General features: G+C 51.5%; 1 protein-coding gene across 2 annotated transcripts; it reads right to left on the bottom strand.

Moving 5' to 3' along the window:
• Positions 1-2,105: 2,105 nt before the first annotated feature.
• Positions 2,106-16,365, bottom strand: Cspg5 (chondroitin sulfate proteoglycan 5). Of its 2 annotated transcripts, none has more exons than NM_133652.2 (5): positions 16,110-16,365; positions 14,397-15,507; positions 10,989-11,177; positions 8,808-8,964; positions 2,106-2,741 (listed from the first exon to the last, which is right to left on the bottom strand). In NM_133652.2, exons 1-5 carry the CDS (start codon positions 16,204-16,206, stop codon positions 2,580-2,582), a joined length of 1,716 nt encoding a protein of 571 aa, NP_598413.1. In that variant the 5' UTR covers positions 16,207-16,365; the 3' UTR covers positions 2,106-2,579. The 2 variants fall into 2 exon arrangements, with proteins under 2 accessions (NP_598413.1, NP_062157.2); NM_019284.3 differs by having other exon boundaries at positions 8,889-8,964.
• Between the last annotated feature and the right edge of the window lie 3,030 nt (positions 16,366-19,395).

Here is a 19,395-nt window from a genome sequence, read left to right as displayed (position 1 = left end):
TCCCCAAAGTCTACAACTCAGATCAACTGGCTTTGGAGCAAGCCCCTTTACCCACTGAGCCATCTCACTGGCCCTTCAAGGTCCACTTTGAGTCTCTATTACAGACAGATACACTGTGCTATTTGAGTTTATTTCTCAGGTATTTCACTGTGGTGTGGTGTGCACATGTGTGTAAGTGTGTGTATGAGCACAGTCACCCACTCCTCACAGAGAATGGGGTGTCTACCTCGGTCATTCTTTACCTTGATTTTTAAGACAGGGCCTCTCAGGGAACCTAGAACTCTTTGTTTCCTGCTAGGTTGGCTGGCCAGTTTGCCTCTGGGGACACTCTCTCCCCAGCCCTGGGGTTACAGAAGCACTACCATGCCTGGCTTTTTACATGGGTTCTAGGGATCTGAACTCAGATCTTCATGTTTGTGCAGTGAGCACTTTACCAACTCTCAAAGCGGAGATCTTGTTAATTTTTCATTGTTAATCTCATCCATACTGCTGAGAGCAAACAAGTCTTATTTAGGAAAGAATGCATTTTTTTTCAGTATTTTTGTTCAGTTTATTGTTTTGTTTTGGAGACAGGGTCTCCCTATGGAGCATGGGCTAGCCTGGAAATCTCGTGGCTTCCTGAGTGCTAGGATTACAGGCGTGTGCTGGGATCAAAGGCACGCAACGCTATGTGTGGCCATACGTGGTCTTTAACAGTAGATGAAGCAGATTACTATAGATTAAACTGTGTCCCTCCCCCCACAAAAAGGTCATATATTGACTCTTCAGCCTCCACAGTGACAGTAGTTGGAGGAAAAGCCTTTGAAGAGATAGGGTTAAATCCAGTGTTCCGAAAGGGCCCCATTCCGGTAGAATCTGTCTTTAGGACAGGAAGGGCCCCATGTGCTCAAACACTCGTGGAATCCCAGCACTTAGGAAGTAGAGGGAAGATCAAGAGTTCAAAGCTGACCCTAGCAGGTTTCTACATGAGACTCTCTCTCAAAAAACAAAACAAAGACAGCAGAGACGTATGAATGACATTTCTCTCTGATGCTAAGGTTCCTTCCAGGGGAAATGTCAACAATGTCTATCCCACCTAAGAACCAGGAGACAAACCACAGGATAGACCCTTCAAAGTTCAGTCTGGGAAACCCAGTGGGATTATGGGGCTTTTGGCTACAGAGCATGCTTGAGAGGTTACTCACTGGAGTGTGGGTGTCCTCCCCTCCCCCACAAAGGCTTTACCCAGTAGGAATTGTGACTCCTCCCACACTGGCAGGGATGAAGCCCCTTTCCCTATTCCCCACCACCATATCTAGCCCCTCCCTGAGGCTGTGTGCAATTAGGTCAGAGTTGCATAAGGAGGCACAGCTGTACGGCTCCGCCTCTCTCGGGCGGATAGAAACAGACAGTAAGCCCAGCTGGGACGCTTGCTTTTGAATGGACACAGCTGAACTCGTAAAATGATGGCTCTTTGGCTCAGAGGATGGTCCTGTGCTATGTCCTCTTTTCACAAATGTTCCCCACGATGGCCCAGGGAGGAGAGAGCACAGCTGTCTGTGGGCAAGCCAGGAGAAGAGGTCTCAAGAGATGCCAGTTTTGTCCTCGGACCTGTGAGAACGCACATTCCTGCTGTCTGAGGCACGTCTGTCCTTCTGTCATGGCAGCAAAAATGAGGCACCACTACTGCCAAGATTTCAAACATTTGATTTTTTTTTTTTAAACATATTTAAGCTGGGAGGTGGTGGTGCTTGCCTTTAATCCCAGCACTCAGGGTTAATGCCAGCATTTGGGAGGCAGAGGCAGGAGGATCTCTGAGTTGGGAGGCCAGTCTGGCCTACAGAGTGAGTTCCAGGACAGCCAGGGCTTCACAGAGAAAAGCTCTGTCTAGGTTAAAAAAAAAAATTATTTTCTGTTTATAAGCATTGAGCTCACCTGTATGTGCGCCATGTGCGCACCTGGTGCTGGAAGAGGGCAGAATCTGGCGTGCAATCCTGTGGAACCTCAGATACAGATGGTTGTGAACCTTTTTTGGGGAGGCTAGAGATTCGGGCTAGGGGAACCAGAGGTACCCTGGGAAGAGACTCCGAATTGACAACATCCAAGCAGACAGGAGGCCCCGGGACTAAGGAAGTGGACAGCTTTTTAAAAAGTTTTATTTCAAGAACCTTGTTTGTTTTGTTTTTTTAAACTGGTATTCCAAAAAAAGGTGGGTCAAAGTACAAAAAAACAAAAACAAACAAACAAACAAAAACAAACCAAAAAACAAAGAAACAAAACAAAACAAAACAAAAAAAAACCCAGAAAAAACAAAAACCAAAAAACCAAAAAAACAAGTCAGCTGAGTGCCAGCATAGGCTTAGAAATCACAGCTGTAGAAGCAACGTACAAAGAGCACAGACGAGAACCATCCAATGTACGCAACCCTGCTCGGTTTCTTTGCTTATTTTAAGAGTTTCCCCCTCCTACAAAACACATCAGAGCATGCCATGAGATCAGCAAAGGAAAAGCTTAACAAATGGTTATGAGGAGCCGGCTGCCCGAGAGGAGACCACGGTCCTTCCCTCCCCCACCCCCCTCTCCCCTCTCCCTCCTCCGTCTCAGGTCAGGTTATTCTGGAGACAGTTCACCTCCAAGTCATCCTGGTCACCTTTGCCACCCTCGAGTTTGGGTGACATGGAGTTCTGGATGTTAAAGGACTCTTCCTCCTTCAGGCGGGACTTGAGAGCTTCCTGGATTTTGTGGGGAGCGCTGGGGTCATCCTGGAAGAGAAGAGAGTTTGGGGGGATTGTTGGGGAAGAAAGACAGCAGGCAGAAGGACCGAAGCAATGCCTCAGGCTTTCCTGGATGGCTGGGAGCAGGTGGGAGCAAAGACAGCGGTGCTAAGTTTGGAATAAGAGTCTAGGGGTTGGGGATTTGGCTTAGTGGTAGAGCACTTGCCTAGCAAGCGCAAGGCCCTGGGTTTGGTCCCCAGCTCCGAAAAAAAAACAAAAACAAAAACAAAGAGTCTAAGGGCTGAGGAGCGGCTGCAGCTAAGGAAAATCATCCTTCTGAAAGCATCCGTCCTGGGCAGGATCTTACTATGTAGGCAGCCCTTGCTGGCCTCGAACTTAATACGTAGACCAGGCTAGTCTCACAAAGATCTGACAGGCACTACCCCGCTAGTGTTGGCATGAAGGGTGTATGCTGCTGTACCTGGCTATTTCTTTTTTACAGATTTTCCAAGGAAAGATCTCTTATTAATTTTAATCATGTGTATGTGTGTTCTTCTGCGTATCTGTGTGTGGGATGTGTACCTGAGCAGAGGTGACTGCAGAAGTCAGAGGCCTCAGGTTCATGGCAGTTGTGAGCTGCCCAATATGGGTGCTAGGGAATCGAACTTGGGTTTTCTGTAAGAGCAGCACGTGTTATCCCTTGAGATACCTTTCCAGCCCAAGAAACAGGTCCTTTAAATACTTGACTAAGGATTCAAAGTCTTGTGTGGATAACTGCTCTTACGAGAAGCCCTGGCCTCAGTCAGTGTCCTCAGTGGGGCTTACACAGGTCTATGGTGACTTCTCCCATAGTCAACTAGAAGTTAAGGACGTGGACTCAGGTCATCAGGACTGTACCTGCTGGAGACACTAATTCAGAAGGCACTTGCTCAAGCCAGGCCCCAATGCCTCCTCCAGCCACCTCAGCGGCCTCCCACACTCTTGTCAGCCCATGTTCAGGCTGATGCATCAGTTTACCTGTGTCCGGACCCTGACCTTGAGCTGCATTTGCCTGTTAAGGACTTACAGGAAGTTCACCCAGCACAGGCTCTGACTCCACATTCTGAGCTGTCAGAGGCTGCTGTGGCAACTCCTGCCTCGTTCCTCATGAAGAGCACTGGAGGGGGCATGACAGTCAGGGTAAGCCTCAGTATCAGCTTCCCTGGTGCCCCAGTCATTTTAAGGGTCCAGAACAGTAGAGATGGGGCTGGACGGAGCTCAGTGGTTAAGAGCGCTGTTTCTCCCAGAGGACCCAGGTTTGGTCCCAGCACCCACATCACTCCAGTTCTAGAGGATCCCACACTCTCTGGCCTCCTCAGGTACCATGGTGCACACAAACTCACAGGTATACACACATCTGCACTTCCTAAAGGGAGAAAGAACACTCTCATCTTACTAGACAGCTTTTTTAATGGCTTGTTTTGTTTTGTTTTGTTCTAAGATAGGGTCTCACTGTGGCCCTAGCTGTCCTGGAACTCACTATGTAGGACCAGATGGCCTAGAACTCTGAGAGAGAGAGATCCATCTGCCTCTGCCTCTGCCACCTGAGTGCTGGAATTAGAGGCATCAGCACTGAAGAGATTTCCTTAGTTATCTGTATGTGTCTTTGTGGACACACCATGCTGCATGTTTGTGACAGGCAGAGAGGGTGCCACAGCTCTTCCTTTATCACTCTCCTATTTTGGGGGGACAGGGGCCAAACCCAGGGCACCTGTTTTCTCAGCTAAGGTAGAAGGCAGCAAGTCTCAGTCATCCTCCTGTCTCTGCCTCCCTTGGAGCTGTAGGCATACATGATTGCAGATGTGCGTGCAGGTGTGCATGGTTGCCGGCGTGCATGGTTGCAGGTGTGCATGGTTACAGGTGTGCATGGTTGCAGGTGTGTATGGTTGCAGTTGTACTTGGTTGCAGGTGTGCATGGTTGTAGGTGTGCATGATTGCAGGTGTGGATGGTTGCAGGCGTACTCTGCTTGCTGTGGGAGCGCAGGGGTCAGAGCTCCAGTCCTCAGGGCTGCATCAAGCTCTGAACTCCCAAGGCAGCTCTCTAGCTCCTGTTTGTTTAAACTCTTCAGAAATGAATTACTGATTATGTATGCACATGGGGCTCAGTGCCACCATGCTCACGTGAAGGTCAGAGGACAATGAGTTGGACTTGGTTCTTTTTCAACTACATGGTTTCTGAGGATCAAACTCAGACCATCAGGCTTGGGGGCAAGCACCTTGACATTTTGCCAGCCCTGTTTGGTTTTGCGACTGGGTCTCTTGTAAGCTAAACTGGTCTTGAACTTAGGTGGCCAAGAATGAATTTGAGCTCCTGATATTCTTGCTTTTAACCTTTCAATTTCAGAATCGCACCATGCTAGGCTTCCCAAAACAACTCTTAACTTTTCTTGCCTGCTTACTTCTTGGCTTTTGAGCCAGGTCTTCCTGTGTTGGCCAGGCCGGCTTTGAACTTGTGTAGCTCAGGCTGACCTCATGGTCTTCTGCCTCAGCCTTTCCAAGTGCTAGCATTACAGTATGAGCCACCGCAGAATGGCTCATTCTTGCTTTGCACTTCCTAAGTTCAAGATGGGGCAGGAGATACAGCTCAGTGCTTATCCAGAATGCAGGAGACCCCTTTCCCCAACTCCCATGCCTCCAAAAAAAGGTCTGAATAGCCAAGGGACACACTATAGGGCCAGGAAAGCACAGTAGGGCCCTTCACCTCTCCCCTTACAAGAGCCAGGTTTCAGGTACCTTGAGGGTCCCTCTCACCTTCAACACATGTTCTTCAGGGTACATAGGGGAGAAAGTGACTTAGAGCTCTAACGTCCCAAAGGTGGGCAAGCCACCCCAAGTGTTCAGGGACTGCCAGCCCGTCCTGGTGACTCAGGCCTGTGAGCCCAGCTACTTGGAGGGCTGGGGCAGGAGGACGGTAAATGCAAAGGCAGTCTAAGCTACAGGGAAAACTGCCATTGAGTCTGGGAGTTGGAGAGCATGTTCTGAAAGTGTGGAGCAGAGACCCAAACAGGGATCTCAAACAAGTTATAAACCCTCAGAAAGAATACACAGGAGGGCGTGTCTAGCCCAAGGTGGGGTTCCTTCAGCCCAACTGTCTCCACTAGAGCTGACCCTGTTAAGCCCAAGGTCACCGAAGCCACAGCAGACAGGCCATCTGAGTTGGCAGATGCATCTGGCCATGAGGGAGCAGGACAGATACTTGGCACGCATCCTGAGAACCGCTGTGGACCCCTGTTCCCAGTGCTCCACTCCAGCCATATGGGCACTGGATGCCCAGGAGTGATGTGGGCTCAGGCCTGGCTCAGCTGCAAACCTCTAAGGGATGGGTGATCCAGGAAGCAGGAAAGATTTAAGCAGGAGACAAAAGCACCAAGGGGGATCAGGATCGTGAGGAAAAGACAGATAAACCGAACTCCTGGAAACCCCCTCAGGTCTTCAGAGGACCTAAGAGTCCCCTCTGGTTAGAAGAAGGAGGGACAAAAGGCAGCTGGGGGCTGGGCATTTTCTTCTGGGTTTCGGGTGACTTTACTCAAAAGCTGCTCTTGGAACTTCCCACGCATTTTCACGGAGGGCTGGGCCACAGAGACTGAGACCATGGCACAGGTGACAGTGCCTCCCCTTGTCTCGGAGGAGGGAGGAAGGAAGGGGACACTGGCAAACATGCCAGAAACTGATTTCTGATTTCTCCCAGAGGACCCAGATTTTTTTGAAATCTGTTTAGACTGTGACAAATGAGTTTATTGCAAGAGGTAGGAAGATAACTAACTCACTCTGCTTTAACTTCTGTGAAAGAAATAACCCCTCCGTTAAAACATCTGAAATGAGGCTGTAAGTGTAACAGTGACTGCTGTCCCTCCTGGTGGATAAAGTGTGATCCCTGGGACTCTGAGTGGTGGGAGGAGAAAACTAACTTCCTCAAGTTATCCACTGACCCCCACTGTGAGGTTGCCTGCACGCTACCCAGACAGGAGCAGAGAGAGGACGACACTCCTGGGCTTGAGCTCAGGGGACAATGAGGTGTGTGTGGGTGGGTGTGCATGTGTGTATGTGGTGTGCATGCACATATCAGGGTCACAGGTCAATCTCTGGTGCTGACCGTCAGCTGAAAATTCCCTTCAAGATCCCAGAGGAGCCAGGAGCCCTCAGCCTGGCCCTGCACTTCCTGAGGGCTGGCTCTTCTGCCTGTCAGCCATCCTCACAGCCCCTTCTTAGCAGGGTCCAAGGCAGCTGACCTGCTCTCTGCTCTGTTTTCATAGCTGAGTCTCTGAACTGTGGAACTATGGAACTCTCCACAGGGTTCCAAAAGCTGGTCTTTGCACAGACTCATGCGGACGCCTGACCCTAGGAGGAGCTGTTTTCTTACCGCCCCTTTCAGAGTGGGAAGGAGTCAGTGGAGCGGCCTGAAGAAGCAAACCGAAACAACTCCATATTGGTCACATCTGCTGCCCCATGCATACAAGATGGCGGCTCTAGCAGAGGAACCAGGAGAGCCTACGCCTCTAGTCATCCATGAACCCTGACTGAACATACTCCATACACTAAGCTACCTTCCCAGAGCTTTTTTTTTTTTTTTTTGGTTCTTTTTTTCGGAGCTGGGGACCGAACCCAGGGCCTTGCGCTTCCTAGGTAAGCGCTCTACCACTGAGCTAAATCCCCAGCCCCCCCAGAGCTTTTGATAATGTTTATTTTATTTTATTTTTTTGTTTTTGAGACAAGATCTCAATAGGGGGTCCAAGTTGGCATCAAACCCTCTTTATTTTTCAGACAAGGTCTCAAGTGATTGAACTGATAACAGTCTCTCTGCCTCAGCTTCCTAAGTGAGTCAGCACAGATCAGCATCAGCTTCAGACAGGAAACATTTTTAAGCTACAGGAGGGGCCTCTGGACAGAATGGGTCTAGAATGCTAAGAAGCAAAGAGCCCTGACTTCCTAAGTTCTAATCATAGAGCTTTTCAAACCTCTGTTCCAGCACTGTCACTCTAGTCAGGAGCCTCCCGGTGGTTCCCGATCCATGTAGCTTTGTCTCTAGACTGATAAAATGTTTATCTGGAAGCACGGAGCCTGAGTTATGTGCAAAATTCCTGGATCTAGATATGACATAATTTGGTTAAGATGGCTCCGACTTTATTTTTAAGATTCTCTGAGCCGGATGCCGGTGGCTCCTGCATTTAATCCCAGCACTCAGCAGGCAGAGGTGGTGGAGCTCTGTGAGTTCAAGGCCATCCTGGTCTACAAAGTGAGTTCCAGGACAGCCAGGACTGCACACAGAGAAAGCCTGTCAAACCCCCGCACCTCCCAAAACAAGGCTCTCTGACTGTGTCCTATACTACACTGTCCAGGCCGGTCAGTTAGCCGGTGTCCTCAGAACATGGTGGTTGTGACCTTTGGGGGACAAGGGTTCAACTGATATTATGAACTTATCCGTCTAAGGACAGAATTAGAAGTGAGGCATGTGTGTACCTGTAATCGCAATGTGTAGGAGACAGGGGGAGGATCAGGAGTTCAAACCCATCATAGGCTACATAGCAAGCCAGTCATGGTGGCGGCTCAAGCTTCCATTTTGAAGAACTGGGAGGTGGAAGTAGGGCGACGCCCTGCACATTCAATGTTAGTCACACAGTGAGCGTTTGTCTCAGAAGGAAAAACAAACCAAGACACCCCCCTTCCTACACACGGACCCCTAGACTAATGATTCTAGAAATTCCTGTGCTTGCCTCGGCCCTGAGGAGCACGTGTAAGTCTGCTAACTGTTAGGGGTGTCAGAAAGTACCTCGTGGCAGGTTTCTCTGTCTATCCCAAGAGGCAATGTCCATTTGCTTCAGTAACCATCAGGAAATCAATCCCCCAGCACAGGTGACGCCATTCTAGAAGACTCTAGTACCTGTAACTCAGCCTTGTCAGAGAATCAATACACCATACCCTGCCCCACTGGGCTGCCCTAATGCTGATCTTCAAAGTTGTCTGGTGACCGCCTACTCTGAGACAGGGGAAGGGGGCGCGGGGTGGGATGGGGTTGGGGTGGGGGATGGCAGCAGGGCAGAGGCAGGCGAAAGGGTAGATGAGAGGAAGATAAGTTACCTGACAGACAATGTTATCACAGTGAGCCAAGGCACGGGCATGGGGGGAGGAGACACAGGGAGTGTCGCAAAGTTTCCTTACATTTGGATGGGAGCCCTCGGCAATGGTGGAGAGGGAGAAGTTATCATTGTGGAGCTCAGATGGGGTCCGGAATTTGCTGGAAGGACAGAAGAGGGAAGGGGAAATATGAGTCAAGTCACAGTTGCAAAATCCCAGCAAGTGATGTCTCGGCTCTGTGATTAGATATTGTATTACATCAGGATAGAGCGGACACCAGGACTTGACTTGCCCCTGGGAATAAACTTCAGCCACTTAAACCAATCCAATACTTTCTTAGCCCCCGGGGTTTCTTAGACTCGAAGTAGCACATTGGGTCTTTAAAGAACTGGCAATGATATGAACAACTATGACCGTGTTTGTGCGTGCCAGGCAATTACAACTGTATCGAGACAACCATCTGGCCAACAGTGATTTCACGATGCCAGCAATTGTAAGTCGCAATCCAATTTCAGAGATGCTGATATGTGAGAAGAAATATGTATCTTAGAATCAATGAATGTCACACTATCTGCAGGACTGAGTGCATGTGGCGTCCTCAGGGCAGTGATGTTCCCATTCTCAGGCACTCACCGCCAGCAGCTGCCCTGACTGAAGTGGCCCTGTGTCCCCACTCCCTGTACACCCTCTGCTTCAGTGCAGCCGTGGAGTGAGGAGCCAAAGGTCGTGGCTTGTATTACTCTGGAGCGATCATGTACACAGATTTATGTCCCTGCCTCAATGCACAGGGACAATAGGGGAGGGGGCCTCTCAGTCTCATGGCGGTTAGCTTTGGAAGGTCACAGGGCTGCCGCTGTCTGCGCACTATGTGTCTTTCCCCAGCATGGGAGCAATACGTGGTGTTTTGTCTTTTTCCCAGGACCCAGGGCAAGTCCTTCGGCCACATTCTCTGTAGGGAGTTTCCTACCAGCAAGATTACTGTCAGAAGAAGATGAAGGGAGTTGAGACCAGTGCTGTATAAATTCTCTTGGGTCTGGGAGCTAGTCTCCTTTTGAGACCCCTGTGACACTTTAAAGATGTTTTTACTTTGCTCGAACATCAGAGAAGTCTTTTCTTAGTGCCTAAGGTTGCCTGCTGAGTGTTCAAGGTGTGGACTTAATGGTAAATGTTGGTCATCTCTCAGATGCACGGCTGGAATGGCTCGAGAGCCAAAACGAGACCCCGTACTCCTGGACGGTCCTTAAAATACACAGGACAGGAAGCTGACTCTGAACACTCGTCAATGCCAAATTCTATTCTGATTGGAGCACGGGTCAACCAGAGTTCGTGTGGCATACGTGTGCATGCGTGCATGGGCCTACCCTCACATATGTAAATGGGTACCACTTAATTACGAGTGAAGCGGATCACTCCTACAGGGGAAAGTGGACAATGACCAAAGGGACATTGCAAGGTGGTGCTTACTCTCAAAAGGTGAGAACGAACGGTGACTCGTGGACCAGTACCTGGTGCATGGCTCAAGGGGAGAAAGAGTTCCACGTAGCTCAGGCTAGCCTCACCCTCCCTAGCCGAGGATGGCCTTGAATTTCTGGTCATCTGGCTCCCACCTTTTCTGAGTGCTGGGATATGCTGCCACGCCCCATTTGTGTGGTGCAAAGGACCAAACGGTGGTTTTGAGCACTGGAGGCAAGCATCCTATCGACTAAGCTAACTCCCAAGTCTAAGGAGGGGTAGCCTTTAAAAGGTGATGCCGGGTAGCCTAACATCTCTCCCCTCAGTATCTACTGAGGAGGGGGAGCTGATATTAAATGATAGCAGACTTGAAGGGGCTGGAGTTACCCTATCCTGATTCATGAGTAAAATCCTTGCACTGGCCACTGGGTGTCGAAGACCAGGGAAGCGGGTATAGGCAGGCAGAGCAGGCAGAGTGAGTGTAGTAATTTACTTAGAAACATGGCATATGCTGGTAGGCCTCTCTTTCCTGGGTTTTAGGAGCCGGAACATGGCTGATAGTTATAGAGCCCTAAGGCTTTCCCCAGCACGTTCTCCGTACGAATAGATAAACTTGAGTGAACTTTCAGCGTGAACCAAAGGGCTAGAGAACAGGTGTCAGACACCCTCCGAGAAGCCCGGGGCGGGGCCGAGCTGCACCTCTGCCGACAGAGGCCGCAGGTACAGACTTACTTGGTCCTCCTCAGCTTGGTGTTCTCAGTCTTGAGCAGATAGAGTTTCTTGGCAAAGAACACAGTCATCATGAACAGAAGGAGCAGCACCAACGCAGCCGAGCCGACGGCCACGCACATCACCTGGAAGTCGGTGATGATGGACTCACAGCGCATCCCCTTGTGCCAGATATAGTCCTGGGTGTTACACCTGCAAGGGCACAGAGGGACCCAGGTGATGGGGCAGGCAGCCTTGGCCACAGCGAGAGCCCGACTCTGATGCCAACAACACACAACTCGGTAGCCTGCTCTGAGGACTGACTGGGATTGCGGCAGCCCCGGTACGAGCAGACCTCATCCTGTCTTCACCCCAACGCCACAGGTGTTCCAAAGCCTGTGATATAAATACAGGAGGTGAGCAAAGCAGAGACACTAGCTCGTAAGTGGCAGGGTGGGGACAGAATCCTGGGCTTTTGTCTTGCCCAGAATTCTGCCCGCCCTGGGGTTGCGTACAAGATGGTTGTGTGATTCCAGGTGAAATCCTGGGACCTGCCCTGCACGTGGTAGCCTCTATCCCAGCTAGTTCCTACGACGCTGAGAACGTGGACCTGACAGGCAGAGATGGGTGGATACCCCCTTCTTACCCCTGCAAAGGTTCTGCCCCTAAACCTCCCTTAGGACTGTGAGAACCCCCTGCCAACATAGTGAGGACCAACCCCTCGGGGTGGGTTTTCGCTCTTTTGTTGGGTGACTTTCTTTTGCCCTTGGGGACATTCCCAGGCTCCAACTCTTCCAATGACATTGCTGTTTCCATGGGAACCAGGCTGCTTCAAAGACAGAGATGTGGAAGGATACAGAGGCAGGCAAAGGAGGGAGGACATGAACCTCGGGTGAATGACAGACTGGAGAAAGGGGCCCAGAAACGAGGAAATTATGCACTAGCTAGCGAAATGGCTACTTCACACCCAAAACGGGGAGGGGAGATGTGCCTAATAAGGAATTTTTTGTTTCCCAACTGAATCTCTCAGCAATGGGAGGTACAGACACTTCTACAGACGATTCATTTGGGGTTGCCAGGGAATGCAGACCCCTCTACGTGGAGGCCCCCTCACCCGGTGTTCTAGAAAAGTTCTGCCGTAGCTCGGATCCTCTCCCTGCAGTGGGTCAGGGTGATGGAGACAAAGGCATGCCGCAGTGTGCGACCGAAGACTCAGCAGTCCTCTGTGAGCAGAATGTAAAGCAGTCTGTGAGCGGTGGCCAGGCCTGGGTGTGCAAAACTGAAGGGGCCATGTGCGGAGGTGTGTGTGTGTGTGTGTGTGTGTGTGTGTGTGTGTGTGTGTGTGTGTGATCTTGGGATAGGAGCTGAGCGAGGGGAACTGGCATGAGTGCAGCTCTGCAGACCATCCAGGAGGACATCTTTCTCCTACTGGAGAATTCCCGGAGAGCACCAGGAGGTCCTGGTGCTTCCACAGCTCTCCAGAGGCTCTGGATTTCACTGTGGTAGGGAAAAACATCAGCCTCCAGTAGGATGAAAGATGGCTTTGCAGGGACTGCTGTTCCCGGCCTGAAGTCATCGCCGCAGTTCCCCAGATTAAAGAGAGTACAAACTTCACAGAGTCTTTGGCATTTTTGCTGGTCTTTAACCAACTGGCAAGTTCTTCTCAAGACCATCCTAATTCTTTTTGAGTCAGGATCTCACATGGCCCTGGGTGACTTCACACTCAAAGTGGAGCTTAGACTAACCTTGAACCCCTATTTCCTTTGCCTCTGCCTCTCCAGGGCTGGGGTCACAGGCATTCGTTACTACATTCCTCCATCGCCATAGTTTTTTGATTAAAGAAATTACTGTTGGGAATGGCTGGGCAGCTCCAACCAGAACTGTGTGGTCACATCCTCTATGCCTAGTGTCAGCTAGGAAATGACATCAGACAGAACTGGAACTCAAGTTTCAATGCCAAGGTGCTAAAATCAAATCTTAAGTGCTTCTTACAGGAACAGAAAGAAATACGGAGACACTTAAAACTGGGTGTGATCCTAGCACTTGGGAGGTGGAAGCTGGAGGTTCAGGAGTTCAAGGCCAGCCTAGACTACATAAGACCCTGTCTTTTAAAAACAACATGAAAGGGCTGGGCATGGTATGTGCACACCTAAAACCCCTCATTCAGAGGCAGACAGACAGACAGATCTCTATGAGTTCGAAGCCAGCCTTGTCTGTGAAGTGGCCCCAGCCAGGGCAATACAGTAAGACCCTGTTTCAAAATAAATGAATAAAAACAAAAATGGAAGAAGAAGAAGGACGAGGAGGAGGAGGAGGAGGAGGAGGAGGAGAAAAAAAAAGGCTAGTGGTGGTGCACGCCTTTAATCTCAGTACTCGGGAGGCAGAGGCAGGAAGATCTCTGAGTCTGAGGTCAGCCTGGTCTTCAGAGTCAGGGGTATATTGAGGGAAACTCTGTCTTGAAAAACAAAAACATAAAGAAACAAAAGGAGGGAAGGAAGGAAGGAAGAAAGGAAGGAAGGAAGGAGGGAGGGAGAGAAGGAAGGAAGGAAGGAAGGAAGGAGGGAGGGAGGGAGATCTGTAGAGATCTGTAGAGGATAGAAATGTTCTTCAGATGCTGGTGAGAACAAGGCCTCTTCTCCTCTTATAAAGTGCTACCCAGACCACCCTTGATCTAAGATCTTCCACAGGTAATGTTCTCCATCAGGTAAATGTTCTCCCTGTAAGGTGATTCCCAGAGGTGAGGTGGCTACTGATGAGGTAGCTTTAGACAATGTCCTTGGAGATCGATAAACTCTATTCCGTCTGGTGGTCACCAACGGGAGAAAGCTGACACCCAAAATCGAAAACTTTCCCCTACTGGCAAGCTTTCCTGAAAAGTTTCGGCTTGACCTCCCCTTTGTGTGGCTGCTCTTGGGGCTGCCCTAGGGGTGCACATTGACTTTACTTGCCCACAGCTCCTTCGGAGATGTCAGACTCCTGGCTAAATACACACAGGCTGGCCTGAACACTGGGAGCCATTTTAACTTCCCAGCAGGGTTCCAGGCCTCCTCCCTTCACAGGTATGGATGCTTCCCACAGCCCTCTGAGAAAGCCCTTCACTTAGCCTTTAAAGAAAGTAATATCACATCTGAGGAACTTGTCCTGGTGGCAAGATCACAAATAGCTGTTTTTTGTTTTGTCTTGTTTTTTTTTTTTTTTTTTTTGACTATGTAGCCCATGTTGGCTTCAAATTCACAACTGTCCTGCCTCAGCCACCCCAGTGTGAGATTACTGGTGCGTACTCAACATGCCTGGCTCTTAGCAAACCTGCAAACCTGTGAACGGACCTCCTCTGGGAAGCCGTGCCTCTCAAATGCCCATTTGCTGAGTCTGTCCCATTCACACTGCTTAGATCCTGTTTTACCAGCCCCTGAACATCTGTCACTCCCTTACCTGCAGAAAGCCCCTATGTTCTCCACCAGGTAGCATTGGCCGCCGTTGTGACAGTAACTCGGGAAAAGGTCACAGACTGACCGACAGGAGCCATTGTGTCTGACAAAGCCAACTCGGCACTCTGTTCCATTTTCGCTCGTGGCCAGGTCCTTGCCTGGATCTCCAGGGCGGGGCCTAAGAGAGATGCTGCCACCAGGTACCATCCCCAGAGTATGCTGTGGAGGAACTGCATGCCATCGACTGGTGGGCTGTCCCGTCCCAGGCCCCACACCAGGCTTCTGAGAGGGCAGGAGGAGGTCACTTTCATCTTCCAGGTCTCCGCCTCCCACTGCATCCTTATCCTCCTCCTCCTCTTCCTCCTCTTCCAAGTCATCATAGAAGGATGTGGTGGGGTAGAAATCAGACTCATCAAAGGGGGTGAAGTCATCATATAAGTCAAGCAGGCTCCAGGAGGGGGTCTCTCCTTCAGTATCAGGGTGATTTTCTGAGGTTCCTGGTGAGCCCGGGAACCTGCCCATGTCTGTGCCGCGGCCCTCGCTATCCAATCCTTCAAAGTAATCAATGTCAATTATATCTGAGGCTGGTTGTGTCTCTAGAGTGCCCTGAAGGGGAAAAGTAGGCTCTGGCCTTTGAGGGTCAGGTGTGCTGCCTCCCAGGTTCAGCCAAACTTCCAAGGGGATCTCCTTAGGGAGTTCAGGGACTAGGCTAGGTTTATCACGGAGGGTGGGGGAGGGAGGTCCACTGGCTTCAGTAGCCTCAGGGATGGCAGGGGGCATTGTAGATGACCCAAGGGCCTCGTCAGGAGCCTGGAGTGTAGCTGGAAGGGTCTGGGCGTCGCCACTACCAGCCTCTGCAGTCACTCCACCCAGGCCTGTGCCATCTGCCTCTAGCCAGGCAGTGCCAGTCACTGCAGCCGATGCCTCTAGTGTCTCCTCTGGCCCGACCCCAGGGCCCACCGCAGCCAGCTCACTGCCCCGCTCTGTCCACGAGGTCTCATCTTCCCCTGCTGCTGGCAGGCCAGCTTCCTCCCGCGTGTCATTGGCACGCGACTCCCATGCAAGGCCGCTCCTCACCAGCTCTTCAGCCTCGATCGCACTGCCTGCTTCCCGTGCTGTGGGAGGGAGGGCGAGGGGCAGGGTGTCAAGGTGGCATATCGGGGTGAGAAGCTGAGGGAGATCCTGTAGACCTAGGTCCACCCTGGGACATTGCTTCAGTTTCCAAGGCCACGCCCCATTTTAAGGCCCGCCCCTGAGTCTGCCTCCCAAGCTTGGTAAATACACACTGTCTATGGTTTCCCGCCCCAAATAGCACCCGCAGTCTGCGAGACGAGGTCAGGGTACTCCCCCAACTTTGGCTCATCCTTGCCTCGTCTTCCGAACCCCGCCCCGCCCCGCAGCCTCGCCCACAAATCGAATCTAGGCCCCCGCCCCCGATCAGACCCCGCCCCTACCTCAAGACCCCACCCCCACCCTAGCCCACCCTGCTGTCTGCTCACAGGCTATGGGCTGCTCCCCGCTGGCCTGTGTCCTCCCCCCAGCCCCCACAGGTCCTCTCCTCCTCCCGTTTCCCGCCGGGTCCCGGGCTGCAGGCCAGGCGGTGCCCCGCCCCCTTGTCAGGGCTTGAGGATTCCACCTGGACCTGAAGCCAGCGAGACCCTGGCATGGGGTGGGGCGCCAGGGACTGGCTGGGGTCGCGGTCCGGGTGGGTACCTACCCGGTACAGCCCCAGCGGTGAGCACCAGCGTGACCCCCAGAAGCAGCAGCACTGGCGGCGGCCCCCAGCCCGGGCCCCCGCCTCCAGCTCGGCCCATTGCGCGGAGCCCCGGCCGCGGTGCGCGGTGCGCGCGGCTTGGCTGCGCCCTCCGCTTGCCGGGCCGCTGCGCCTGCCGCTTGTCTGCGGCCGCCTCAGCCCACGGTGGGAAGCATGAGCCGCCGCATGCCGCCGTCAGCCGCTGTCCTCCGCGCGCCGCGCCTCCCCGCCTCCCGCGCCGCCGCTGCCGCTTGCCGCTGCTGCCGCCGCGGCCGCCGCGCTCGGCGCCGCCCCCACTCCGCCCGCCCCGCAGCACGTCGCGTTGACGCCGGCCCCTTTCGGTCCTCCTCGCCAGGGGACAGTCAGACCCCTCTGGCACGGGACGTGGAGAGCGATGCACGCGCGGCGCGGTAGCAGAGCCACTGGGGGAAGCCGACAGGTGCACCGTTGGCAGCCCACAGGGCCCGCCTGCGCTCCCAATGCTGAGAGCGCTCCGCCGCGGACCTCCGAGGAACCCACCCGCCACGCGCGCGCAGGGGAGGCGGGGACGTCGCGGGCTCCGACACCCGCAGGCTCGGGGCGGGGCTCAGAAGGGCCTCAGGGGGCGGAAGCCCGCGCCCCCAGTGTGGAAAGAGCGGAGGCCGGGGCACGGACTTTCGGGTTTCAGTGCCAATCTGGTGTTCGGTGTAGGGAAGGTTCTCCAGTCCGTCCCTAAGTCTTCACCAGAGCTGGGAGAACGTCGACAGAGCCTGGCAAGGAGGCGAATACTACGGCCTAGGCTCTAATCGGATCAGACCTAATCCGTCCACAGCCAAAGCCATTAGTTTAAATCTTGCACAGCCAGGTCCACCCAACGTATTATCAGGCAAGGGGTGAGACCGGTCCCCAGTATTTGGATTTCGTCTTGCCTTTTCTAAATCCAGGGCGGCCTTTGAGTCCTTTTCTACCTCCGCAGGTGCCCAGTACTACCCAAACCCAAGTTCTTGGTTAGATCAGGTGCACACAGAATGTGGAGCCAGGCGTCTCTGTTCCTAACTGCTTACCGGGAGACCTATTGGAGGGGAGGTAGAAGTACAGCTTAGTCACCTAGTTTTCCCCGTCTCCAAAGAGCCTACTTCTTGATGTTTTATTATCGTCCTCAATGATCATGTTCAGCTCAGTCCAAGGGCATGGGGCAATGCTGGTGTTGCTGGTCTGCTTTCAAATAAAAGTATGATGGAGAGTCATCACTTAATCTGTCTCACTTACCTTCTGGTGGGGTTGCCTTGGTTCAACACTCCTTTTCTCTCACAACTAAGGCTGCGGCCTATTTGCCCAGCCTCGAGTCTCCTCCAGGGAGACAAAATTCCAGCGGCTAGGTACTCCTATCCTGGCTCTGAGGTGGCTCTATAGGGCCTGTATGGCATCCATGGGGTGGCAACCAGACACACTTGTCCCAGTTTGGAGTTCCAGGATTATATCTGCTTACCCAGATAAAATACCTACTTCTCTCTTCAGTTCTTGGGTAGTAGTTGTCAAAAGTGGATGCTGGTGGAAGTTCCTACCTTCCTCTTTCTAGAGTGGGTCTGCATGGGCGATCCTATGTTAAGTCCTTCCATGTCTAGAGTATGGTCACAATAAAGTGTCTTTTCTTACTCAAGGTAAAACACTAAAGATAGGGAGGGCACTTGCCTAAAATGAGTGAGACTTAAGGTCAAGTCCTAGTGCTGCAAAATTGTTATTTGCTGGTGATGGTAGCTCATGTCCGTAGTCCCTGTCTAGAACCAACTAACCAACCAATTCTATTTCTAGCCTATGTCCTATCTATTCTGTTTCCCATCTGTAACTATTCTTTTAAATTCTGTTTTTGATTAGTAAAACAAACATGTGTGCGATTGTGAAAGTTTCCTTCCTCAGCTAACTTCCTTCTCTTCTCCCTGGAGAGAAATTCTGCTACCACTTTGTTCAGTTTGTTTAAGTTGCCTGAAATTGAACCCAGCCAGGGCCTTGTGCATGCAAGTAAAATGATGTCAATGAGCTATGTATCAAGCACCAGTTTGGTATTTATTAAGCAAGCAAGCAAGCAAGCAAACTGCTGACCTGATCCTCCCTGGCACAGAGAACAGAGTAACTGGGAGATGTCTATAAATTGAACTTTAGGGAAAGCTCATTCTGTGGTGAGAAGAGTAAGATTTAGCATCAAATCTGTGTGACCCTGGAGACAGTCAATGGAGACTCCAGCATGAAAGGCTCTGGCAAGCAGTGTCAAATGTATGGTCAGAGTGTACATAAAGGCTGGGGAAACCTAAGAAGTCATATAAGAAGGGGACAATGAAACCACCACTACCTCCCTATAGCGTCCCCAGTCCTCTTTTCACATTATCCACCATTTATTCACTAGTCCTCTATTCACATAACTCACAGCCTTTGGGCGCCACACATGCTGTATATGGCTTCATGTCTGTTTCCTACTGTGTTTTGGTAACTCGTCTCCAAAGCCAAGCCATGAAGATCTTCGCCATGACTGCTGCACACATCCTTATGTGCAGAAAAGACACCTACTTCATTGAGACTACTGTCGCTGCTCCTATGACCATGGGCCACACAGTTTGGTCTGGATAGAGAACTTCAGTTTGACTTTACATCCTCAGTTTAGGCACCAACATACTGAAATTTTGGCTTTTCTTTTTAAAGTAGCATTCATCTGAATCTGGAGGCTTTCCATTTTACCTTTTTTTTTTTTTTTTCCAGAGCTGGGGACCGAACCCAGGGCCTTGGGCTTGCTAGGCAAGCGCTCTACCACTGAGCTAAACCCCCAACCCCTCCATTTTACCTTTTAAAAATTAATTTTTGGGGGCTGGGGATTTAGCTCAGTGGTAGAGCGCTTACCTAGGAAGCGCAAGGCCCTGGGTTCGGTCCCCAGCTCCGAAAAAAAGAACCAAAAAAAAATTAATTTTTGTGGGGGCTGGAGGGATGGCTCAGTGGTTAAGAGCACTGACTGCTCTTGCAGAGGTCCTGAGTTCAAATCCAAGCAACCACATGGTGGCTCGCAACCATCTGTAATGGGATCTGATGCCCTCTTCTGGTGTGTCTGAAGACAGCTACAGTGTACTCACATACATGAAATAAATCTTTTTTAAAAAATTAATTTTTGTGTGCATGGGTGTTTTGCCTGCAAGTGTCTGCACAACACCCATACTCGGTATCCAAAGTCAGAAAGAGCACATCAGATGCCCTGGAACTGGAGTTAAAACAGTTGCAGGCCGCCACG

Source organism: Rattus norvegicus, chromosome 8, assembly GCF_036323735.1.
Source record: "Rattus norvegicus strain BN/NHsdMcwi chromosome 8, GRCr8, whole genome shotgun sequence".
Taxonomy (NCBI): domain Eukaryota; kingdom Metazoa; phylum Chordata; class Mammalia; order Rodentia; family Muridae; genus Rattus; species Rattus norvegicus.
The sequence above is the reverse complement of the archived record's forward strand: the minus strand, read 5'-3'. Positions and strand labels throughout refer to the sequence as shown.

Bases quoted from the DNA above. Each gene is read 5' to 3' on its own strand.
- Cspg5 (NM_133652.2), bottom strand. From the start codon at position 16,206: ATGGGCCGAGCTGGAGGCGGGGGCCCGGGCTGGGGGCCGCCGCCAGTG. The intron at 11,178-14,396 runs GTAAGGGAGTGA...GTGCCCTTGCAG, and splicing joins AACATAGGGGCTTTCTGCAG to GTGTAACACCCAGGACTATA. The intron at 8,965-10,988 runs GTAAGTCTGTAC...CTGTCCTTCCAG, and splicing joins ACCAAGCTGAGGAGGACCAA to CAAATTCCGGACCCCATCTG.